General features: G+C 40.8%; 1 protein-coding gene across 1 annotated transcript; it reads left to right on the forward strand.

The window, feature by feature from the left end:
- The first annotated feature begins 1,824 nt into the window (after positions 1–1,824).
- LOC141738387 (sodium-dependent neutral amino acid transporter B(0)AT1) lies at positions 1,825–24,375 on the forward strand. The gene is made up of 12 exons (XM_074573586.1): positions 1,825–2,026; positions 9,754–9,894; positions 11,377–11,514; positions 12,855–13,036; positions 13,813–13,923; positions 14,994–15,106; positions 17,428–17,556; positions 19,093–19,249; positions 19,936–20,140; positions 20,736–20,895; positions 23,210–23,372; positions 24,166–24,375. Exons 1-12 carry the CDS (start codon positions 1,825–1,827, stop codon positions 24,373–24,375), a joined length of 1,911 nt encoding a protein of 636 aa, XP_074429687.1.
- The last annotated feature ends 1,426 nt before the right edge of the window (positions 24,376–25,801 follow it).

The following is a 25,801-nucleotide window of genomic DNA, read 5'->3' on the forward strand; positions in this document are numbered from 1 at the left end:
TCTTTTTGGACTTCAGTAAAGCAGTTGCTACTTGACCACAACTGGATGTATTAGGTGAGCTGAATAGGACATATAAAGTAAACAAAGAACTAGGTAAAGATCTGATGATGATGGTAAGCTGTGCTGAGAGCAGAAATGATGGTCTAAGGGAAGGTTACTAATGCAGTTCCTCAAGGATCAGTTTAGGAACAGCCCTTTGTCATTCTTTTGCTAATGACTAAGGACAAAAAGTAGTAGTGTGTTAGTAAAATACTCATAGCACAGCTCAGAAGTATTCCAAATGATGAAAAAGTATCATTTGGGACGAACTGAGTAACTCAATGTACTGCAGTAGCAGTAACTGGGTAAAATTTAAAATATGCTTTTGGTAACTCAGAAAAAGAAATTCTGATGCAAGCTAGGAAATATTAGTTGGAACTGCCAAAGGAGAAGAAAGACTTTGATCCGGCAGTTAATCAGCTCACCCACAGAGCTGATGGGGTCATGAAAAGGGCAAGCGCTATTGCTAGCCAGATAGGTAGAGATATTTTAAGTAACATTAGGGAAATATTAATAACTGACTACAAGGTACAGGGAAAATCCATGTGGGGATTACTGTATACAGTTGTCCATGTCGAGGATGAAGACTTTTTTTGTAACTTTTCTATTCAGGAGGTAATCAAGAGCCTTCTTGAGGCATAAGAGGACTGAAATTCTAGACCAGCCTTTTAGAAATAGGACTACAAAAAATGATCAGTTTTGAAGCAGCATGATAAGGTTGCAAAGGGATGCTGTGATGTGTTCGCCTTCCTTGGCAGGGGCTGGACTTACGAGATCCCTTCTAGTTCTTTATTTTGACCACCCAGTATCAGTGTATTCAATGAGCCTGTATGGCTTAGCTGACAAAGTTCTTACGACATATACTGTTTGTTAGAATTTATATATAGTTTTCAGTGGCAAGTTCTTACCTTTTGGTAACACTGAGGTACAAATGGAACAGTCTGATTGTACGTTATGACTGTACTGAAAGAATGAGGATGTGGATAGTATCTGTGATGTTTGTTAACCAGTGTCTGTTTTATTTTTGACAAGTGTATCATAGGGTCATGAAAGTGAAGGGACCTTTGCTTTCAAGCCCATTTACAAGAAAGATGCTATGTTGTTCAGAAATTGTTCTGATTAGAAGCGTTAGGGTAAGCAAATTACGCTTATGATTTTAAAGGTCAAATTTTATAATCCCTTTCATTCTTCATCCTTTTTGTCAGAGCATTTAGTAGAGTAACATCTCTTACAGAGAAGGAAGAACATGTTGCGGTAATTATCACGAAACATACCATTTTATAAGCATGCACTATGGGAAACTTCATGTGATGGTGATTCACAAGCAGTTTATCTTCCTGATAAAACACGAAACCTCTATATTGAGTCTGAGCTAGTGGAATCTCTTTACTCTGTATTTTCTAGGGCTATATATGTATTTAAGTGAATTTAAACAGGGGAGTGGCAAGGGGTGTTTCATAACCTTATAGGTGATTACAGTTTATAGCCAAATTATCTCCTGAATTACATTAGCTGAAATCAATGTTTTCTACCAAATGAACAGACTGTTCCATAAAGCCTTGACAGATAAAGCATTAATAAGTGTCAGAGCTGACTTGGTCAATCGAATGATTTGCTGACACTTCTTTTTACCACAAGCCTGCACTTTCAAGTTTAGTGCCAAAGGTTCACTATATATAGCTGGAGACAGCAAATAGATGTTCTCTTTTTGTGCAGATTACTAACCAGCTGCCTGTTCCATTACCTCCTCTCTGGGGCAGCGTTTTCAGTCAGGAAATTTGAAACATGGTGAAGTTACAGCTGCCCAATCCTGGCCTAGAGGACAGGATACCTTCCCATGCAGAACTTGAGGTCCTTGAGAAAGAAGAGGCAGACTCCAGACCAAAATGGGATAACAAGGCTCAGTATATGCTGACGTGCGTAGGGTTTTGTGTGGGCTTAGGAAATGTGTGGCGGTTTCCCTATCTCTGCCAGAGCCACGGAGGAGGTATGTCTTTAATATATCTTAACTTGCTTTGGCTATAAACCAGGTTTAATCTCTGTTTTGGGAAAGAAATAATGGAATATGTTTAGAACTGGGCAGTTCCTGTAAGAACAGTGATGTTCATCTCTAGAAGGCTGTCTAATGGAGAAGGTTATTTCACAGGTCATGAACACCCGCTGAAGTCATGGTAGTGACGGAAGAAAAGGAAGGGACTGTTTTTATTTCAGGACACAGAGTTGATCAAATCAGTCTTGCACTGTCATGTATATAGTATAATTTCTCAATCCAAAACTAGTGTTACTTTATGTACGTACATATATATATATAAAAAATGTATATTTAAAAATACTAGTAAACTACTTAGGAGTATGGTTCTGATCATGATCCCAAATGATCTTTTCATAATAGGGTTTTCATTGGTTTTGGACTGATCTGTGTAATGGCTGCAGGGTCAGTGTGTGTGTGTGTGTAATTTATGATAGGAGTAACAGCATGAAAGTAGCTATCGTTAAGAATACGTTTTTAGTGGTTGGTGTTATTAAGTCATTTAAAATCCAAATGCGTGCTGTTTGCCATATGATGTGCTGTGACTCCTTAGGGTTCAGGTTAGGACTGAAGGACTATATTAAAATTTTGTTTCACTGGTTTTCTGTTTGTTTTTAAAGGTGATCTCGAGATTAAATATTTTATGACAACATAAATTTTAATTTTCTGCCAGTCTTTTCCACCCACTATCTACTTGTTATTTGCATTTCGCTCTGGGATATCTGTCAAAAGTCTTTGTTCCTTTGTGGTGTTTGGTCTTGAAAGAAAACTTTTGGCTTAGGGAACAGTATTTCTAAGTAATTTTCCTTAAATGTACATAGTGAGATGTTTAAAAACTGCTCTTCCTAGTTAGAGCAGGGACCAAGGAGGGCTCTGTGGGGAGCTGCTGGTACAAACTCAGGGATGTTTAACAACAGATGATTCAGTTGCAAGAAGAGATGCTTTTAACATTGAGATTTTTCTGACGTGGGCTGGTGTTTAGAGTTTGCAGTGCAAACAGGAGGTAATTTGCAGCACAGCCAACTCTTGCAACAAAAAAGTTACAAGGCACATGAAAAAAATCATAACCCCCTTTCAACGTGTGACAATTTTCATTTGAAAAAGTGGATGGATGTCTCCAAAATTCATGGCACTCGTTGGCTTCTCAGGATCTTCTGCTTAGTCTTAGAAAGTGGACACGCCCTCTCTCCCAAGGTTGATTCATAGATACTTTCCTGCTTTTCTGTCTGTCTTTCCTTTCCCTCATGTTCTAGCCATATGAAATGCAGCTTGTCCAAACATTTTGGATGAGTTTTGACTTAGTCTCTGCCACTCAACATGGTGGCCAAGACGATTCGTTCATCTTTGTGTTTGTGTGGCCCCCTCAGGGACAGAGTAGGGAAAAACTGCAATGTTATGCAGTTTTGGAAGAAGAACCTTCTTCCAAGTTAACTAATACAAAGCATACACCACACTCATGAGTGCACTGAGGAAGCTCCATTTTCCCCTCATCTGACCAGTGCTTTTACCCTAGGTGGTGTATGTCTTCATACCTCATGTCTTTGAGATATGTCTTCGCTGAATCCTGGGTGCAGAGCAGCAGGAATCCCTGCTGCTGCTCCCTTTCACTGGAGGTGGGGATTATGCTGCTCCTCAGTTTGTCCCTGGCATGATTATTTTATAGCATCCCAAAGCTCACTTTGGATATGATGGTGAATTATGGCCGTGCATTAAGAGATGGAAAAAAAAACCTCCAGCTATTTACCACACAGTAAATATCTGCAGAGGATGAGAAAAAGTCCTGTGTGATCACGTAATTAGAGGTTGTCTCATAAGGTGCATGCAGAATCAAGGTCACATGGGCTACCTCGTGAAAACAGTTTCTAATTTCTGAGGGTTGGCTTCGCTATCTTAACTTCTTTCTTTTTGAAATACGAGTTACATGGATGAACGTTTGGAGTCATTTTGCACGGGTGAGGTCAGGTAGCAGGGGTGTAGATAGTATTTCAGTAAGGACACTCCCAAACAAGGTTGGATGTCCACCTGCTTTGTGAATCAGTGTTTGCACATTTTATATCCCTCATGAAACAAATGGACTATAGCGAAGTATAAAATTTATCCTTGTAGTACTTGGAGTTCAGGGAAGGTGGATTTATTTTCTCTGCAAATTGACTGTAGCGAAGGTAGTTAGGAGCACTGAGTTGTATAGATAACGCTTACTTTCAGATATCTGAACGTAAATCTACAATTATTTGTGGGCTGCTTCTTCCTACACACAACACTATGACAGCGTTTTAACATTGTGATACCCAAATGTACAGAAAGAAATTGCTGATTACATCATTTACTTACTTTTGTTGTCATAGATAAAGAGCTTACATTTTAAAAAAAATTGAATATTTACCCCAGTAAAATTTGGTAGAGTAAAGCACATTTTGTCCTTTTTAGGACTTAAAATACATCATTACCACAGGTGAACTAGATTTCAATATACACGCAATGTAAAAGCTACAGTGTTTGCCTCAGTGCTTTCACCAGCTTAATGAGATTGAAATTCCCTTTCGTTTGATAGCTGTCTCTGACGTTACACATAGCTTTTGTTTAATCTTTATTGAGCAACATGTCATTTAATTAACTGTTAAACATTTTCGTTTCAGCCCTGATGAGTATTATAAAAAATGGCATGTATATTTAATGTTTAAACCATCGAAATAAAAAAAAAAAAAAAGAGGTCTTCAAGTCCACAGCTTGCACGTCTGCAGTAAACCTTGTCACTGAGTGAGGAAAAATTATTTCATCTCTGTGCATGCCACATTGAATGAGGTGACAGCAGTGACACTGGCAGTTCCTCGCGGGTACTGGTACCCTCACTACAGCTGAGGTCTAAGAATATGATAGTATAGAAGAACATCTCTGCCTGAAGTCTACCCTGTCTTCCCTTCATAAGGAATTATGTGAGAGCAATAATAATTTTTTAATTTCACATTAGAAACTCCTAGATTAAAGAGAGAGCAATAGCTATACAGATGTTCAAACCGAATATTATGTGTTCTGAAATGCAGTACTGAAATAGGAGGAGAATGTAATATCTCATCTCTAAGGTTTTCAGACTGGAAAGATTACTCGTTGTTTATATATACCTATACAGCATTTATTTTCAGATCATTGGTTCATTTGTTAGGTTCATAAAATTGTGACAACTTAAAAAGCATTGATTTCTTTTTTTTTTTATGTCCCCTATAGCAGCTTTGAAGAGTTATTGTGACTTTTTTTTTTTCCATTATAGCTTCTTTCAGATGGGTTGGGGAAAAATTGAGAGAAATGGAAAATACAACAGAGTTGGATTTCTGAGTTGGAAGTTAGAATTGAAGCCTGGAAGGAGAAAAACCCAAGAAAGAGAAAAAAGTGGCGTACATAATTGAGAACTGCCATTTTATTTCTCTTGAAAATTTACTGATGTTCCTCCAGCTCAATATAGGTGGTGTTACTTAATTGTCCAGTTCTAACACAACACACTCTGCATTTTTAAATCATTGAGCTACCATACTACACATGGCTAGCCCTTCATGATAGAATTGTTTTAGTTGTATTTGGTTTTGTAGGGATATCAATTCTGCACTGCAGGTGTATAAACGCACCATTTATTTTATGTCCGTGATAATGAAAGGGGTGGATGGAGGCCCAACTTCTCCATTTGTGCCCATCCCAGAACCTGAAATTTATTTCCCAGTGATTCCAAGGTAACAAGGCAGCTGGGGAGCTGTGAGCACGCAGTTGGGCAGGGCACCATTTTCACGTGATAGATACTTTCACAAAGACATCCTTTCCCCTTTCTTGTGGCTGCGCGAGGAAGGACATGGAGTGCCTTTATCTGACTGCTCTGTCAAAGATGCGTGATGCTTAAAGACTTTTTTTTATGACATCTTAACAAAAGTCCCTCTGTAAGTACCTCAAGACCTCAGGAAATCCCCTGAGGTTCATAGAGCGCTTGTGGCATGTCCACCACAGAAGATGGTTCAATTCTGAGAGTCTTGCAAGCAAATTTGATGCAGTGTGGTGTCCACAGGGAGAGTTATGGCGTAGGGACAGTGCTGCTGCTGAATCTCGCTATCTTGGTTTGCAAGAATGTCTCAAGCACGGAAAAAATGGAGCTCAAATCACAGTATCAGTCAGCCTGCTTTCTACTGAAAGTGAAAATTGAGACTACCATTGAATGTTTTCTAAAGGAAATGCTTCTAGTGCTTCATAGGAAATGGCTTGATCTCCCCTCCCTTCTTCTAACAGATAAGGCAACTACCAAAAAAAATATTTCCTTTGACAGGTATGATAAGAAACAAGTGGTCATAGATTGAAAGGACTATGAAGGACTGTGTATTTCCTTACACAACAAGATCTTTGACGAGGGGGAGAATTTCTAACCAAGTCCTTAAGTGATCTCAGTGTGAGCTGATGAAAGCACGTGATGTGTCTCCATTAGGAGTAAAGATGGTTAAGCAATGCACCTTAGCAGAACTAACTGCCAGTCCATTCTTAAGCTTCAAGAAATCATCTAAAATGACTGCAAGCTGAGTTTCAAAGGGTGATAAGGACTTACCCTGAGTGCAAATGAGGAGTATTTGGATCAGGTAGCTGTGCAGATCCATCTTCTGGACTTAATTACTGCCATTGGTGAGGAAGGGCTTTACCAGAGAGACGTGAGGTTGCAGTACACCAGAGACCTATCCAGCATCCAAAAGGTGAGGTAAAAAGAAAAGATCCAGGTGAAGCATCTGTACAGACTCTGTAGGGTGAGCTTTCAGACTGTTAGGAGGTGTCTTGATCTTAAAACAGAGAGAATGCTCCGGAACTAAAAATTGCTGGTATAAGCAAACAGTTATCTTGTCCTTATGTCCTTTTACTCTCATGAGAGCTCCTTGACAGAGTGTGACAGGAGGGAAAGTGTGTGCCAGACTGACATGAGGTTGGAGGACATGACATATTTCAGGCTGCTTGCAGCTCCATGCATTGACAAGTAACTTTGTCTCTGTGAAAGGCCAGAGGCTGTGTGTGGAGGTTGTCCCACTGACCCTCCCATGTAGGAAGAAAGCCATCAGGATGGGGGGAGGATCTCAACAATGAGAGAACACTCATCATGTGCACTGCAAAAATTCAGTCTTCTATGAAAGCAAGAATAAAACATCTGTGAGAAGTGCTGTTCATAGAAATAGGTTGGGGCATCAGTAGAGAACAAACTCTTTGAAGCCAAATCTGCATGCACTGCATGTCAATCAGATGAAGCGGGGCCCTTAGGTGCATGCCAGTGCATGTTCCAGCACAGCTAAGCGTGTCCACACAGATAAAATGGGACAAATCTTTAGAAATGCCAGAAGCTGAAAGGACAGAGCGAGTCAGTTCCTTGCAGTGACCGAGTCTGACACAGTTTCAACGAATCCCAGAACCTCTGCCAGAGTTGGATAAGACTTTGCATCATCCTCAATGACTCCGGGGCACAGGCAGCTGAAGAGTACATCACCATTTCTGGTGTAGTTGCTTTTCAGCAGCCAGTCAACAAGGCATGGAGAAGATTGCCCCATTACAGCTGACATCAGCAGCTCCTGCTGCTAGTAATTTTGTAGAAGTCCCTGGAGTGGTGAGAAGACAGAGTGGAAGAACCTTGTTTTGGAAGCGATTCTAGTCCCTCTAAAACTGAAATATGCCCTATGCCTTTCACACATTTGTGATGTGAAAATACATATTCGGAAAGACAAGAGTCAGGAAGTGATTGCTGTAGCACTGATACCATTTGTAATGATATCTTAGCTAAGACCTCAATGCCAAATTTGGATTTGCAACTAGAGGAGTTCAGTTTCCTTAAATCTAGGGTGGACAAAGATCCTTTATTCCTTTCTGGCATTACAAAATAGCCACCTCACTCCTCCAAGGTGAGAGAGTACCAGTTTGAGAGTCCTAGATCTAACAGGTAGCTGCTCCCCACTCGTGCAAGGCTTTTGTTCTTGCAAGGACTACGTGGTCTCTGGAAAAGGGAATGTAGCTGTAATGTGAGAAGTGGGAAAGAAAACAAATGGGATACTGTCCTCCTTGGTGATGATGCCCATTTTATCCATTTCCCAAGGTGACAGATTGGTACAGAAGAAAGAGAGGAAGAGTCAGAAGAGTTGGAAGTTTAGCAAAACTCTCTACAAGTAATTCATAATGAGTCCTTCCATTTTTTTCACTAATAAAAATATGTCCCGAGTCAATTATTCTTCTATCTTTCCTTTGAAACCTCTTAAGTTTGTCAGTCTCCATTTTTACAGTTATAGATAGTTTTTAATGCATGCAAGATGAGCTACATTGACATGCTCTGCACAAGTCTGAGAAGATCGTGTCTATACAGCTACCTTTGACAAGTGATTTCAACAAAAAATGTATTTTCCAGTGCATCACTGATAGTCATTCAACCTGATGTGCGGCATGTGCATTTTTGAAGTACTCAGCATTTTGAATATTTTATGAGCATTTTATGTATTTAAAACTACTGATTTTTGTTAGTAAATCTTAAAAATGTCAATGAAAGACAGGTGAATAACTAGTGTTACTTGAATTCCATAGGAGTGGAAGGCAAAAAGTATAGTTGGCTGATTTCATTGTAATAGTGGCCGCTTGATACAACAATCTTGTTTTTGGCAGACTTTATTGAAATACACAGAAATTGAAGACTTTGCAGTAATGATCATTTCTAAAACTGTGATGCAGACGACATCAAGAAGATACCCCATGGAGCGGACAAGCATGCAGTTCAGCTCTTCCAGAAAACATTCAACTACCTTGAATTCAAAACTATAGTTTCCATTCTTCAAATTTTCTTTCACTTGCTACCTGGTACTCATTGCATACCTGAGGAAAAAGTCAGCAAATACACAAACTGGAACCGTTCACATACTGTTTTGCATTGTTGTAATGCACTTAGGTCATTTACTGCCTATGACTGGGAAGTTAAAGACTTTTTGTAATGACAGATAACCATAATTTTATTACGTAGCAATATTCAAGCATTTGAGTCTGCACTTTGGTATTCCAGTGTGATGTTATATGTTATCTCCCATGTCTGAGGTACACTTTATTCAGGAACAAAATAATTTAAAAAACTTGTCCTATACTAACCAGCCTTGTCATAATTAACAAGATTTGAACCCTGGACTTCAGATCTTTTCTATTCAAACATGAAAGCTGTTGAACACAGCTGCCAGGAAGTTATTGGTTAGTTTATGTAGACAGCCGCAGGCTCCTGCCTAATCTTTCGTGGCACCTGGTTTAGTTCATTCAACTACTTCATACTATTTGCATGATTCATGATTATAAAACCGTAACCTTTTGCAGAAAAAAAAAAAAAAAAAAAAAAGGAAGTCATTCCAGGGAAGTAGCAACCTTTCTCCACTTGAAATCCAAAGGTAGCTTCTTGACAAGGAGTGTGTAATTTGTGTTTATGTTTGTCACTTGGGAAGAGTAAGGATTCCTACCTGAAAGCACATACGTAGTGAAGTCCCCTGCTTGGGCAATCAGGCAAAAGCATTGTTCAGAAACTGGAGAAGCGTTTCCACAAGTATGCTTACGACTGTCTTGCTGTTTCAAAAGCCCTCAGAACCGAAATTTGTGCTTTATTGTAGTACTTCACTGATGGGAAATATCTTTTCTTTTTTTTTTTTTTTTTTTCTTATCCGTTTCAGGAGCCTTCATGATCCCTTTCCTGATTTTGCTAGTGCTGGAGGGTATCCCCCTGCTTCATCTTGAGTTTGCCATTGGTCAAAGGCTGAGGAAAGGCAGTGTGGGTGTCTGGAGCTCTATCCACCCTACCCTGAAAGGGGTTGGTAAGTCTGAAGAGGACACAAAAAGCCACCTGCGAAAGCACAAAGTCTCTGAACTGATAACCTTAAGAGCAAAGGTTCAGGATTTTATTCCTCTGTGTCATAAGAGATTCCAGGATCTATTCCTTTTGCCTGCTCACTATCTCTTCAGTGATAGGTCATGTTAATAACCTTAAGGCACTATGACAATTTGGTGTCCACGTTCCCAGGAACAGTTAAAACCTTTCTCTAATTTGACACTAATTTCGGGCTTCAGAGATATTTTCTGTATTGGCTGTTTTTACCACTAGGATGAACATTTAAGTGTGCCAAAAATTTGTTCTGTAACTGTTCTGTGGATTAATAATAGTTTAATCTTTCTCTAAGCTGGACTATCAGACTTCAGCTCCATATGATGTTACTTTCTTACATCTGAGAGAGATACCATGCTAAAAACCATGGAGACAGTATTTTGCAGAAAGTACTTTACATCTGTATTAGACTTCTGACTATTCAAACACTCTATCTGACAATGTAGTAAAAGCAGCATGATGCATATAGCTTTAAAAACACCATCGAGAAACACTGGGAGGATGACCAAGCACTGGCACAGGTTGCCCAGGGAGGTTGTGGAGTCTCCGTCCTTAGAGATACTCAAAATCTGCCTGGACATGGTCCTGGGCAACTGGCTGTAGGTGGCCCGTGGCCCTGCTTGACCAGGGGCTGGACAAGATGACCTCCTGAGGTCCCTTCCCACCACAGCTCTTCTGTGATTCTGTGGTCACTGCACGCTTGAAAGGGGAGAAACGCAGCCAGTTGGGACTGTTGTTGGGATCTACCACATCTGTAAATCAGTTACAGAAGATATTAGTTCATTGCATCTGGAATTTTTCAAGATTCTTCAGAACCTAAGAGCCCTCAAGAGCTAATGATTAGCGTTAACTGTCTGCCAGAGATGTCACCAGAGGTTGATTACTTGGGAGCAAGTGGAGAAGGACAGCTGCCAGCTTCAATCCTGCATATTTTCACAGACTTTGCCTCCTGGCAGCTATCCATCCTATATGACAATGATTAACCAAACACATCTGCTGACCTCTGCAGTGACATTGTGGAAGGGAAAGACAATTTGGGTCTCGTTTAAGGCAAAATCCCAAGTCAGTTGAGATTTACATGTACCCAGCATCCCAAACTCCCTAGATATCACCAGGCAAGACAGAGAATAGGATTGTGTAGTGTCCAGCCACCCATAATGTTGGCTCCTAAGTGGGTGTCAGCTTCAGTCCCAGTGTAGTTTTAGGCTGTACATCTGTGTAGAACTCACCTGTCCAACCTTCACGTAAGGAATTCACAGTCATTAAACCTACATCCAAAGGGTAAAGGCTATTAACCATGGAACTAGGGTGGGGAGGAGAGTAGGGAAATGTTGAGGCTCATACCATGTATTTTGATACGCCTTGAAGACAAGAGTATTGAAATTTGCATTGTGTTCTGACTTTATTTTTTTAGGCATAGCGGCAATGTTTGTATCCTTCCTGGTGGGCTTATATTATAATACTATTATTGCCTGGGTAATGTGGTATTTCTTCAACTCCTTCCAAGAGCCCCTGCCTTGGAGCAGCTGTCCTCTCAATGACAACTTAACAGGTATCTTTTATGAAATATTGTATTTGGTTGTGCAGCACATTTTTCTGTTTTAACAATTAGACTAAATGAGGCTCTTTCTGTAAAACAACAGCAAGGCATGGCAGTCCTGTCAGGAACATTCTGCTATTTTAATACTTGCATCTTGTAAAAATTCACATTATATAAAATGTGATCAGTTCTTAATCCTTCAGACAAACTTTGACTTTTCATATGAAACTTCAGGGCTGATTTTGACAAATGTGTTCACATAGGGAATATTCACCAAGTGCAAGTCTAGCATAAGGATTAACATTTTCCAGATTTAGACAGTGTTTTTCCATCCATCTCTTCACCAACAGCCCTCAGTTAGCATACTGAAAAGGAAAAAAAAAAAAAAAAAAAAAAAAAAAAAAAAGAGATGTGTAATCCATGTGAAACACCTGTATCTCTCAATATCAATATGACAACAGTCTATAGCTCCTTGGAGACTGCTTGGCGATGGCAGCTTTGTTTTCCGTAGTCAGCCCTGCATGAAAGTGTACGAAGCAGATTTTTCTGGTGGGTCAGCGAGCAGCTCTTCAGAGAGCTTTGCTCCTCTCCTCCCAGAATAAGTATTAAAAGCCTCACATAAGGGCAGGCCAGGGCAGAATACTGCTCAGGTCAGCGCATTGCAGGGAGCTGAGAATCTGACCTGAGCTGCCAAGACCTTGGATGGTGCCCCACAAAACAGAAGGACAAAGAATTGCTGATCCGAAGGAGGTGTGGGAGGGGAAGAGCCGCCTGGCTGCAGGAAGCTCTGGGCGGGTGCCCACATGCCATGAGGCAAGAAAGAGCAGGGCACGTGTGGAAGGGCCAAACTTGTTTGGTTTGGTTTGGTTTGGTTGGGTTATTTTTTTCCAGATGAGGTAGGAAGTGTACAATCATTGAAAAACGTGTGCCTAACTGCTTTTCTTCTGCTAAAAAAATATATATCTATATTCCATGCAATATACGTACATTTATGCTCAGAAATCCTCTCCACGCTTTCTTTGGCACAAGAGGCTTCCAACCTCACATTTCTGTAGGAAAAGCGAAAAATTATAAAGATAGAAGTGCCTCTGAGTGAGCTTCAAAGATTTTTATCTACATGGCTGAATTAATAGAAATAACAACAAAAATCTGTATTAAAATTCTCGTTAAACAGTTCCCTTTTAAATGTCTCCTTTTTCGACAAAACCAGCCTGTAAGAATCTGAAATTTGCCAGCAACGAATCCATTGGCATTAGGTGGTATAGTTTAGAACACTGGCGATTATTATTTGACTTCCTTTTTTTCAAGTAAACAAAAAGACATACAGAATGACAACCATTTTGTGATTACAGGTTACATAGAAGAGTGTGCCAAGAGCTCTCCTGTGGATTATTTCTGGTACAGAGAAACATTGAACATCTCCGCTTCCATTAACGATTCAGGCAGTATACAGTGGTGGCTTTTGTTATGTTTAACATGCGCGTGGGGTGTACTCTACGTGTGCACAATCAGAGGCATCGAAACAACAGGAAAGGTACTCTATTTTGGTTTTTTATGAGATGATATTCATTATGCTGTTGTGATTCCTTATTCATACAGACTTAATCCTGATACGGAAACTGCCTGTTTCTTGAGTAAAAGCATGTCTAAAACTTCATGTTTGTCATCACTGAAGTTGTTTTTTGAAGAAGGAAGCTGAACGAAATGGAATTTGATTTGATTTGGTTTGATTTGATTTGATTTATGTGGAGATTTCTGTGAACAATTTGTCTTCCTTGTCCTTATAGGTCCTGGTAAAGCATCCTCTAGGTCTTACCACCTTAACATTAATATTAACCTTTAACGCAGGATTGAGGAACTCAGTCTTTTTGCTACGGCCATTCTCTTCAAAACATACGTGTACAGATATATTTGAGTTTGTGCTATTCCTTAATATTATCTCTCTAAAAGCGAGATAATTATCTCTCTAAAAGAGCAAAGCCCTAAGAGCCCACCCTTGCATCAGCAGCATCAGCCTGGTCTCGGGGTGTAGATTATTTCTTATGCTGCTTTTGAATGATCTGAGTTGAATTTCAACAAGCCCAATTTGTCTTAAACAGAGCACTATAACTGTAAAAATGTTTATTATCAAATGTACTGCACATACTGTTTCGCTTGAACATAATTTTCTGTAGTATGTTGATTGTGACTTGCTTGAAACTTGCCATCATTGGTAATCACAGTACCTTGTTTATTCCCCTCTTTTCTTCCCTGCTTTTATTCAAGCGTTCTGTTTTATTTAAGTGTTTTATTTACATGCTTCTTGTGCAGGCTGTGTACGTAACATCAACTCTTCCCTACCTTGTGCTCACCATTTTTCTAATCCGTGGCTTGACGCTGAAAGGATCAACGAATGGAATTGTGTATCTCTTCACCCCTAATGTAAGTCACTGCGTGGTTTGTCCCCTAGTGGAACTTCATGTAATTAACAACCAGTTGAAAATTAGTCTCCTCCATTGGTGCTTTTATAGAATCATAGAATCACAGAATGGTTCGGGTTGGAAGGGACCTTAAAGACCATCTAGTTCCAACCCCCCTGCCATGGGCAGGGACACCTCCCACTAGACCAGGCTGCTCAAAGCCCCATCCAGCCTGGCCTTGAACACTTCCAGGGATGGGGCATCCACAGCTTCCCTGGGCAGCCTGTTCCAGTGCCTCACCACCCTCACAGTAAGGAATTTCTTCCTGATATCTAACATAAATCTACCCTCCTTCCGTTTGAAGCCGTTACCCCTCGTCCTATCATTACGCTCCCTGATAAAGAGTCCCTCCCCATCCTTCTTGTAGGCCCCCTCAGACGCCTTTAAAGTCTTGATTCTGGGAGGTGAATCCTTTGCATCGGATGTTAAATATACATATATCCACACATTCTCTCTCTCCACTGTCCATCAAAGTCTGCTATAAAAAATGTAAGGATGATCACAGAGCAATACAATGGGGTTGCCTTAAAGGGGCTTGCTCTCTTTTCCTATATTGTAGTAAAGGACGAGTCTAACTTTGAAGCATGAATTGTCCAGTTGGGAGTAGAACCCATCTAATCAGTATGGCTATATGGACAAAAGACCTAAGAGAATGGTTTAACTGCACAACAGTTTTTAAACAAAAATTAAAAGGGTTTCATTTTCCATGAGAAGGCCTCTGAATAGTCATTATTAATGCTAAAGAATAAACACCTTTTGTGGAAGTAGGCATGGCAGCTGACAGCTATGGGAAGTAATTTGTTTATCCATTTTCAAAATACTTATAGAAAACCTACAGATAGATAGGTTTTCTTTTTGAAAAAAAAAAAAAAGCTAAGTTTGACAGAAGTATTGGTATATTTGCTAACATTCTTCAGAAATGGTAAGTTCTGCATTGTTAAGGTTCTTTTTTTAGTTATTGTTTTAAATCCCTCACATTCGGTCTAAAGAGCGATGTGGCACATGCTTAAAGCTGTATGTCTGATGCCTCAGGTTACCGAGCTGGCTAACCCCGTGACGTGGCTGGACGCAGGTGCTCAGGTGTTTTACTCTTTCTCCCTGGCCTTCGGAGGCCTCATCTCGTTCTCCAGTTACAACTCTGTTCAGTAAGTAGCCAGGCAAAAGCCAAATTTTATACGAATATTTCTTTCAAATGGAGCATGTCCACTTCTGCCCTGTCGCTATACGGTAACGACTTGGGACCAGGACACCAGCCCCTCAACCGTGTAAGGCACACCTCTGACTGATCCTAGCTCTCTCGAGCCAAGATTTTAGGTTCCAGTGCTGGCTCATTTCCTATGGGAAGGTGTGGTGGTGCAGGCTGGAAAGAAGGGGCCTGTCTGGCCACCACCAGATGATGAACAGGAGCTTCCTTTGCAGGAGTGCTCAATGCATGGTGGTTGCCCTTTGTCTCCACACTGGCAGAGCTGGGTGATGGGACGCACATTTCAAAGCAATTTACAGGCCACGGTTTAAATCTTTAGCTTAGAGATTAGAAGATATATCTAGGAGTTCTGAAATTCAAATTCAGTTCCTTCCTTTATATACGCAATGGGGCCAGGGAAGAGGTGGAGTACAAACTCCCATCACCCAGGGAATGACCCAGTCAGCAAATTATGACATGGTGCTATATTCTACACTCACCCTCCCAAAATATTGTAGCAACCACCAGTGCCTCTTGGTGCCTTCCATCCCTTCAGCACTGTCTTCTTGAAAGACAAACTGTGTAGCAAGCTCTCAACCTAGTATTTTTGATAAATGTCTCCAAATTATGTTTTGGTTATCTGGTTTGGTCATGCATTCAGAAGTTTGTGTTTCAGTTTTGGCTCAGGTTTGACGACATCATACCAGCATTTCAACCACTGGTGTAATTCCCTGACACCACTCTTTATTTCAGATGTTTTTCAAAAGTAACTGTGGAACTTTTTGGTGCCTGCGAGTCTCAGCACGAGGTGACAAGCCCTGCTTCAGGTCCAAGCCAATGTTCCCACAACCGTGAGGAGCAGGGCTGAGAATGTTCTGCATCTTTCCAAAAAAGCCAAAGAAAAGGAATAGTGTCCTCCTGCATTTCCAACACACAGGGCTGTGGCACCAGGCCACAATCCTTCAATTCTCAATCATTCACAACTCAAGGAGGAAACTGCAGAAAGTAATGAGATTCCCATGGAGATACAAGAAAAAAAGATGTAAATACCACAGTGTTACACTGTGGTGTTGGGCCACCCGCAGTCCAGCACCAGCTGGACCAGGTGTGAGTGACTCTGCTCTGAGATGGTTTGGGAGTATAAACATCCCAGGAAATACCGTGAGGTTTCAGTGCCATCAGGGATTCACTTGTTCATAACCAAGAAGAGCTTGAGTATCTTACTTTCTCCGGAGAGGAGAAATATTTTTGTCAAGCCTGTCATTGAGAATCTCACTTTACAGTGAAAAAACTGACATGAGCGTACAGCAAGGAATTTCAATGCAATGCCTTCCACCCACTGGAGATCTATTTGCAATGGTATAAATGAGGAAAGGTCACAGTGTCACAGGTCTTGGCTGGGTAGGCTTCTCTTTCCTTTCTGCTTGAAGATGATCAGAAAATTAAATATGACAACATCAAGCTAATCTCCATAGTCCTCTCTAGCCCAAGAGAAATACAATATCAAGACCTTTACAGCCTTCTCATAAAGCCATTAACTAATTTAGTGTTGATTCTTTATCTTCTCTCTCAGATAAAAATCTCTTTCTGGCTCTGCAATTTTTTTATCTAAGCACAGATACACTGGCAGGTCCCCACAGCAGAGAAGTCTCTACAAAGCAGTTTAACTTTCACAATGTAACAGCTTGGCTGGCCAACCCTATCAGCGTAACATTCCGTTGTATTTCCAAAACTTGAGGACGTTTTGAACCATCTTCTGTCCAGCAATCAAGGCTGTTCCCAAGTGCTCTTGGCTACTGCACTTCACCATACCAAAGTGCTATGGAAACTTCAGGTCACTTTTCCCTTCTGACGGTCCGAATCCAAACCCAAATCTTCCACCTTGCAGCAGAACACCCCAGCAGCTGAGATACAGCTTATGCCAATGTGTTTCTGCATCCGTGCATGCCGGGCATGAAGACGAGGAGACACACTTTTTTACCCTTCGTGGTAACATGGAGGGTTCCTCCACGTTCCCAGGCGTGGAAACAACTCAGGCAGTTATTCCTTATGAATAGGATTATTTGAGGGGCATAAAAAGCATAGCTATTAAGCTGCTTAAGGCATCAAGTTTTAATTCACTAAATCTGTCTTTAAAAGCTGTATATAGTCCTAGAGAGCATACTCTATGCATCTGTAGACTACTTTTTTGTTAGTCTTGGTTGCCGGCTTTTAGTATTTATTTTGGGAATGTGTTTGAAATCCTTTTTTTTTTTTGTTTTTGTTTTTGTCTTTGAATCGCAGCAATAACTGTGAGAAAGATGCCCTGATTATCTCAGTGATCAATGGTTTCACATCCGTCTACGCAGCAACAGTCATATACTCCATCATTGGGTTCAGAGCCACAGAAAGATATGATGACTGTTTTGACAAGTAAGTTATTGAAAAGAAAACCCAGAATACACCGGTGTTTGCTTGGCTGAGGCAGCTCTGTTAGCCTCACGGTAATGGATTTATTATTTCTGAACAATTGCAGCTCCTGACCCACGTGGTATCAGACCACTTATTACTTCGAAAAAATTAAATCATGTGGTATCAACACCATAGGGTGTGATAATTATTTGAGCCACGTTATTTCCTAGATAAATGTTGTGTAAGCAACCATGTTTTACATTATTCCCTGATGTTTCCAAAAAGTAACAAAGGAGGAAGAAGATATTCCATATTTTAATGTGGGTTTTTTTGAAAGAGTTCTTTCAAACCACATAAACTGTGGTTTATGTAACAATTTCTATTTACATGAAGGTAGATTCAGTTCGTGATTCATTATTTCAGTAAAACATGCTGAAATGTCTATAGTTTTAGAGGTAAATAGGAAAAATCAATCATTTGCAACAATGGATATGAAACGTGTTCTGAAGGAATGCGTTTACTTAACTGGATAAGGCAAGTTTCAATAAAACTGGTTCTGTGAAAAGTTGGATTTTACATTACACACGTCAAAACCAACCAACCAACCAACCAACAAGGGATACTAGGATGCTGTTGCTCTGCTGCTGTTTCTAGTATGGCTGATGCCAAATCCCCAAAGGCCTCCTGACATGGTGGCCGAACTACGCAGCTCTGCCTTGGTGGTCACCTGCAATGAGCCATTTTAAGAAAGCTCCCCGTGGCCAGGCAGTTCCAACAGTCCTGCAGAGCCCTAGCCGCAGCTGGATCACCGTGTAGGCTCCTCAGGTACTGCCAGTGACTCTGCCTACTGCATTGGGAAACTACCCACATTAATTCATTAAATTCTTCCCATTTTAATTCATTAGGTGAAGCTCTGCAACCACTGGAAAATTGTTCAGAAACTCGGAAAAAAAATAATAAAAAAGCCAACAAAACCCCCAGAGTTTACAATAGATGCCTACTGAGCTGACATATGGCATATACCCTGGTCCCTGTGTTAGCTCTGTATTTAGGTTGCCTCCTGAAGAGCTGAAATGCTAAGGTCTCATCAGACATATCTAATTTTACCGGAGCGATTCAGACTTCCTTCTAACCAGGGCTGCCAGACCCTGTGGGTTCCAGCCAAGTTCCTCCACGTCAGCTGTAAAAGAGCGTGATGCGTAACTGCAGACACCTTACACATTCCCAGAAGCTGCCCAGTGCGGGAACTGGTGCCCAGCCTGCAGTGCACCACCCGCTGGTCACCTAACTTCTGCACAGGTCCTGTCCATTTAGCTGTCATCTGGGCCGTGAAAGACAGTATCAGACTCTCCTTGGAAGAAGAAAGGAAGAATTGCACGTGCACAAAACTGCTGGACTTCCCAATTTCAAAATCTGATCTCAAGCAACAGAAGCATTGCTTCCTTTGTACCTTTATAAAAGACATCGTGCTCTTAATAACTTGCTTGAAGACAAAGATTAATCCTGAGGATGCTTACAAATAAATAATTTCAAATTACTTGTATTTCACTTTTTCAGAAATATTCTTACTCTGATGAATGCATTTGATTTGCCAGAAGGTAATGTCACCCAAGAAAACTTTGAACAAATGCAGCAGCTCTGTAACATGACTGATCCGATGACTTTTGCAACCCTGAAGTTTGAATCCTGTGATCTGGAAAGTTTCTTGAATGATGTAAGTTTAATACCCTGACTCATATCGATACCATAAATATGACAGGAATGCAGAGCAATTGTTTTAATTGCCTAATTGCTTTTTCTTCCGAGGTTGTTGGGTTTTTATATATCCCCACTGATTGATTGCAATCGGCTTGGAATGCTCGGACTGAGGAATGACTTTTGTTTACCCTGTTTTGCTTTTGAAGAGACAAACTGTTTAATTTCTCTGAAAAGCATTGGCGATCTGTCAGACTAGCAACTAAATCCACAAGTGTTCTAGGCTGACCTCATGCAGCTGGCAAAATAGCAGCAGGTATTTCTCTGGAACTACCTGGTTGCAGCCGTGGTGGGACAAGATGACTGGGGAAGAGTTTCTCAGTACGAGTGTGTCACCACACAGAAAGAACGGACCTTGACACCAGGGTGAAAAAAAGTTACAGGAAGAATTAAATAGGTGCACCTCTCATTTTTTGGTTGAAAAAGTGGTGAATTACAGACGAAAATAGGTGCCCATGAAATAGAATTTGTATTATAACTACAGTAAATATATTGCTGCATTAGGAGGTCTTTGTGGAAACAAAAAGCCTGGGTATTGTGCTATGGTGTAGCGTACACCACGTCTAGTGAATGCCAATGTAAATTTTAAGTGCCGCGCGATGTTAATGATGAGCCTAGTTTTGGAGCTTCCGAAATCTTCCGCAGGGAGTTGAAGGAACTGGCCTAGCCTTTATTGTCTTCACTGAAGCTATCACCAAAATGCCTGTCTCACCTTTGTGGTCCATCCTCTTCTTCATCATGCTCTTCTGCTTGGGTTTGTCATCTATGTTTGGAAATATGGAAGGTGTGCTTGTACCTTTACAAGATCTTAAGATTATACCCCCCAAAGTGCCTAAGGAACTTGTTACAGGTAGGTGCTTTTATAGAGACCTCCCTCCTCCCCAGGGAATAACTTGTATGCTGAAAAATCAACCCACCACCCATCTACTTTCTGATCTGGCCTGGTCCTAAGACTCCTAGATAACCTGCTGAAAGTTTTTCTCCTGTCCCCCAAGGGGGCAGCTCCTGTGAGGTTCTTTCTGAGCCCGCAGACAGCTGCTCCCCTCGCGGCTTGCCCATCAGCCTGCTCATGATGATTATCATCTCCTCCACTGGGAAGCTGGAGGACCCGAGTCCTTCACCCGGGCAGGATTTCTCTCAGTGCAACATTGTCCCACCGACTAGGAGGGAGAGGACCTGTTTTCTCTCCTCAGCCTTCTCCCGTTTTGTTCGCAGCATCTCCCACGTGCGCAACGGTAGAAGAGTTTTGCCATTTTACCAGCACAGAAGCCTTCTCCAAGTACCACTCAAAAAGAAAGTGGTTACCCTCAGGCTGCAGCTGAAATAAAAATTACTTATAAAGCTTTCTAGCTACTGGGAAAATATCTCACTTTTTTTTTTTTTTTGGTTTGTTTTCTTTGCCTAAATGTGCTGTTGTTTTGTGCTTGTTGTTTTTTTTTCCACAGGTCTCATTTGCTTGGGGTCTTACTTCCTAGCTTTTATTTTTGTGCTGAACTCTGGTAACTACTGGCTGGCTCTCTTTGACAGTTTTGCTGGCTCCATTCCCCTGCTGATAATCGCATTTTGTGAAATGTTTGCAGTCGTCTACATTTATGGAATAGACAGGTATGAAATACAAGTTAAACATTACCAGAAACTAATGCATAAACGGGTTAGTTGTATAGCTGCAATCTGGCTGCATCCCGGCCCATAGAATTTCTGTTCTAGAAATCACTGAAATTACGCAGCTGTAGTTTAGGCTTGCTTATATGCCTTAGGTTTCTGAAATAGTTCTGGACAAAAAGAAAAAATGCTTTGTTACGAGTGCATAGGGAGTTTTATTTATACATGAAAGCTTTCCACTTTATGAATACCTTATAATAGATAATGCTCTATAACAATCCGCTAAAATAAACACATCCCTAAGACGCTGTAAGAAAATATTAAGCATTAGCAAGTGCCCTGGAGTATAACGATATGAATGCAAGTAATTTATTTTTAAAGTAGGCATCAGAATGTACGTACTTACAACAGTTATGTAAGTGCCACTATAGCTCATTTACACTTTAAATATGGTGACATTTGCAATAAGCCTTCTTCGGGATAATTGCGTTAAATATTTAATTCGCAGCAGCAAAGTGCAAGCACATTGGCACTGAGCTGACGGTTTAAAACAGGTATCTCCCAGGAGTGTTTAAAGTGAATGCCAAATGATACCGTCCAAAGCGGGGATCTCCAGGCAGGCTGCGGGTACTGTTTTACAGCAGGATGCAAATCCAAGGCTGCTGAGACACCTTTTTAGCTGACAGGTTCAGGACTTTATCAGTTGCAGCAGTGAGCAATTATCCTATCAATTTTCTAGAGAGGTAATAAATCAAATTTTTGCCACCGTTCTGTTCATAATTAACATGTAAGAAATATGAAAGAACCACGGGGACTTCAATCACCCGTAGGTTTTTCTTTAACCTGCGCCAGACCCTACAGCTGTGCTGCTGCTGGCCATGGGGTGAGTGCCCTTGTGGCCCATCTTCCCACACTTGGGATTGTATATTACCTGAGGAGGCATGAATAGACTTAGGTAAATCAGATGAGCAGAGGGAGTAGCCTAGAGAAAGAAGGCTTATTTTAATTTATTAAGGACAGAAAAGTCTGTGTTGATCACTTTTCCTTCCCTTTAAAATCTCAGAACATTTTACAAAGTCAAATTAAAACTATTCCTAGGACTCAAACATGGGCTGAGGCCACAGAGGGGTAGGGATTGTTTCAGAAAAGTGCTTCACAGCAAACTTTCATGTTCCTGGCCAGTATGCATCGCTGTAGCCCTCTTAGAGTACAGAGCTTTTCACAGTTGCCCAGAAGTGGCATTATCCAGATGATAACGATGATGAGTTATCTGCATCTGGTAAAGAGATGGCCCTCCTGCTTGAAGGAGAACCTGTGTGTTATCCATGATACTCACATGAACTACACCTGGACACGCTCTGGAGTCAGGACATGGGGCTCCATATCATTTTCAGATTGATACCTAGATCTTAGAATGTTCATCTTAGGGATGAAAAGATAAAATAAATTTACGTAGTAATTGAGACTCAACTGAATTCTGTGTGTGGTTCATAGCTGTAGGACCAACTGAATAATCCCCTCAGACTTATCTCCACAGGATACGGAGGAAAGCCCGACAAGAGGACTAAAAATAGAAGCCCCAAATTTCCAAAATAACTATTTTTTAAGAAGTGTGTGCAGATGGTGCTGCATCATATGTAGAGGTCATAAATTGTTTGAGGACTGATGCAGACAGTATCACTCTCGATGCGGGGATTGTTTCTTCTTGTGGAAGTATTTTTGCCCCATTGTCCATTGCATGCTCTATGAATAACCCAAATAACACGTTTTTTGGTGGTCTTAATAATGTGTAAAGTTAAATATTGTTTCAGTATTCAACCTAAGAAGACTGTTAGAAGTCCAAATTAAGCAAACATTATGCATAGAATATAATTTTTAAAATTATTTCAATTTGCTTTTGCTCATTTTTAATATGGTGTCATTCCTTTTAATGTGTGCAGCTCTGAGATGCTTACAAAAAAATCCTGAAACGATACTGCAACATGTTATAGGGAAGTCCATATGCATTGACTTCTGTGCTGGAACTATTTTGCATATGCTTCCCGTACTTCTTGAACAAAGTACATTTCCAAAAATAATTTTCCTGACTTCCTTTTGAGAAATGTGAGTTAAAAACTTCTAACATGGTTACAGTGATGTCTACCTTAATTTGAACTATTTAGGTCTAACTCCTGGTGTTGCTGTCAGTCCTTGTTTCACATTGACATTAGCAAAGGGAAGCACAGCTAGGTGTAGGTTGAACTTTCCTGGTTATGGGCAGGCACCCTTTGATCCTGACCAGTTTTTAGTGTCCTGAACTTCCTGGTTTTGTTTCTAGGTTTAACAAGGATATTGAGTTCATGATTGGACACAAGCCCAATATTTTCTGGCAGATTACCTGGAGAGTTATCAGCCCTCTCATTATGTTAGTGATCTTCTTCTTTTATTTTGTGGTGAAAGTCAACGAAGAACTGCTCTACAGCGTTTGGGACCCTAGCTATGTAAGTATATAAAACCTAAATACTAATTTAGGATTATTTTATGTTTTCTTCTTTAATGTAAGAGTCATAGTCAGTTATATTCCTGTCCCATCTGAAACAGTTTTCCGGTAAAAAAACGTACTACAAGACATAAAGTGATAATAAAAAGTAACACCTAGAAAAATAACTCCTAAATTCAGCTGTGATGCCTGCAACTGGTATATAGTGATGCCTGAGTAGCTTTTCCAAAGCGGACAAAACCAAAACATTAGTCCGATTGTCAGGCAAGACTGAAACAGATGTCAGTTTCCCAGTAGGGATTATAGAAGAGCTGGAAATGTCACAACCTTTCTATGTTAACAAAGGACCAAATATGTGAAACTATTTTGATATTGCACATGTTTCTGTGTGCGTTTAAAATCGCAGCACTGCAGCCGTGCTGGTTACTCGTCACTGCACAGAAGAAATTAATAACAGCTAGTATTAATATCCAGATTTCTTCTTTCCTCTTCCAAATGTATTGGTATGATTTAAATGATAATTGCAGCAGTAAGTTACCTACTTTTCCTTTGCTACCTTTCCTTTCCTTTCCATGTCGTCTTCTCTCCATCACTTTTAAGTAAAAATAAGCCCAAGACAGCTGAGAGTGGAAAACCTTAACCTGGAAACTGCTGTGGAATTGGCAAATTATTGTGCCATTATGACGAGCTACTGCTCTGATCACATTTTTGATCTGTTGAATTGTTGAACGTGTGCACGTTCCCGGGTATTTGTTTCTCAAGACTTTCTGCAACTTGATTGTTTGCTCTTTCAGGAGGATTTCCCCAAAACACAGAAGATTGAATATCCCAACTGGGTGTATGCTATTATTGTAATCCTCGCTGGAGTGCCTAGTTTGGCCGTCCCTGTCTTTGCCATCTACAAAGCCATCAGAAATTGCTGTCAGAAAAAAAATGATCAGACGGGCCTTATGAGCTCCACATCTGAGACTTCTGTTAATGGAAAATTAAAGAATTCAGCGTAAAAATGTGGAAGAATGTTTTGTCAATGAGGAAAGTAAAAATATTTTATTTAAAGAATCCAGAGTTAATTTTATTTTCATAAAAGGATAACTACGTGTTGTTTCCAGGTAAACATTTGTTTACCTAACAATGCAATGCGCTGTGAAGAGTTAATGGCTTGGATCCTGGAAGCAAAACAGCCACATTTGCAAGTGATTGGAGCACCAGGCCAAATCATTTGTCCTCCTCCTGGTTCTGGAGCCAATTTGTTTGAAACTGGCTTGCAGCTCTCTGTTTCGGAATGCACTGCGCTTGACATGCCTTAAGTGACTCTTCCATGTCCAATCATTCTGGTTGTGTGGCCAATATGAAGGATAATTTAATAGTGACTTCTCTTGCACATTAAATTGTTTTACTTTACATGTCACTGTGTTGCACAAAGCCACCAATATTATTTGTCTCATGCAGAAGTTTAAAATATTTAATAAAAACATTTCTAAGGATGAGAATGACATTTTGATTCATTCATAATTCTGGATTTTTTACTAATTCATAGAATCATAGAATAGTTTGGGTTGGAAGGGACCTTTAGAGGTCATTTAGTCCAACCCCTCCCTGCAATGAGCAGGGACATCTTCAACTACATCAGTTTGCTCAGAGCCCCATCCAGCCTGACCTTGAATGTTTCCAGGGATGGGGCATCTACCACCTCTCTGGGCAACCTGTTCCAGTGTTTCACCACCCTCATCGTAAAAAATTTCTTCCTTATTTCTAGTCTAAATCTACCCTCTTTTAGTTTAAAACCTTTACCCTTTGTCCTATTGCAACAGGGCCTGCTAAAAAGTTTGTACCCCTTTAAGTACTAGAAGGCTGCTATAAGGTTTTCCCAAAGCCTTCTCTTCTCCAGGCCGAACAGCCCCATCTCTCTCAGCCTGTCCTTATAGGAGAGGTCCTCCAGCCCTCTGAGCATCTTTGTGGCCCTCCTCTGGACTTGCTCCAGCAGGTCCATGTCCGTCCATGCCCTTTCTCTGCTAGGGCTCCAGAGCTGAATGCAGTACTGCAGGTGGGGTCTCACCAGAACGGAGTAGAGGGGCAGAATCACCTCCCTCGACCTGCTGGCCACGCTTCTCCTGATGCAGCCCAGGATACATTTGGCTTTCTGGGCTGTGAGCACACATTGCAGACTCATGTCCAGCTTTTCATCTACCAGTACCCCCAAGTGCTTCTCGACCGGGCTGCACTCAATCCCTTCATCCCGCCAGCCTGTATTTGTGCTTGGGATTGCCCCGACCCAGGTGCAGGACCCTGCCCTTGGCCTAGTTGAGCTTCATGAGGATCACATCACCTCACTTGATGAGCTTGTCCAGGTCCCTCTGGATGACATGCCATCCCTCAGGCATGTCAACTGCACCACTCAGCTTGGTGTCGTCTGCAAACTTCAATCCCACT

The sequence above is a fragment of the Larus michahellis genome, chromosome 2 (assembly GCF_964199755.1).
Source record: "Larus michahellis chromosome 2, bLarMic1.1, whole genome shotgun sequence".
NCBI classification, from domain to species: domain Eukaryota; kingdom Metazoa; phylum Chordata; class Aves; order Charadriiformes; family Laridae; genus Larus; species Larus michahellis.

What these genes read in the sequence shown, in the direction of transcription:
- LOC141738387 (XM_074573586.1), top strand. Translation starts at nt 1,825, where the DNA reads ATGGTGAAGTTACAGCTGCCCAATCCTGGCCTAGAGGACAGGATACCT. An exon ending in GCATCGAAACAACAGGAAAG is followed by an intron (nt 13,037 to 13,812) that starts GTACTCTATTTT and finishes CTTCTTGTGCAG; the next exon opens with GCTGTGTACGTAACATCAAC. An exon ending in GCGTTTGGGACCCTAGCTAT is followed by an intron (nt 23,373 to 24,165) that starts GTAAGTATATAA and finishes TTGCTCTTTCAG; the next exon opens with GAGGATTTCCCCAAAACACA.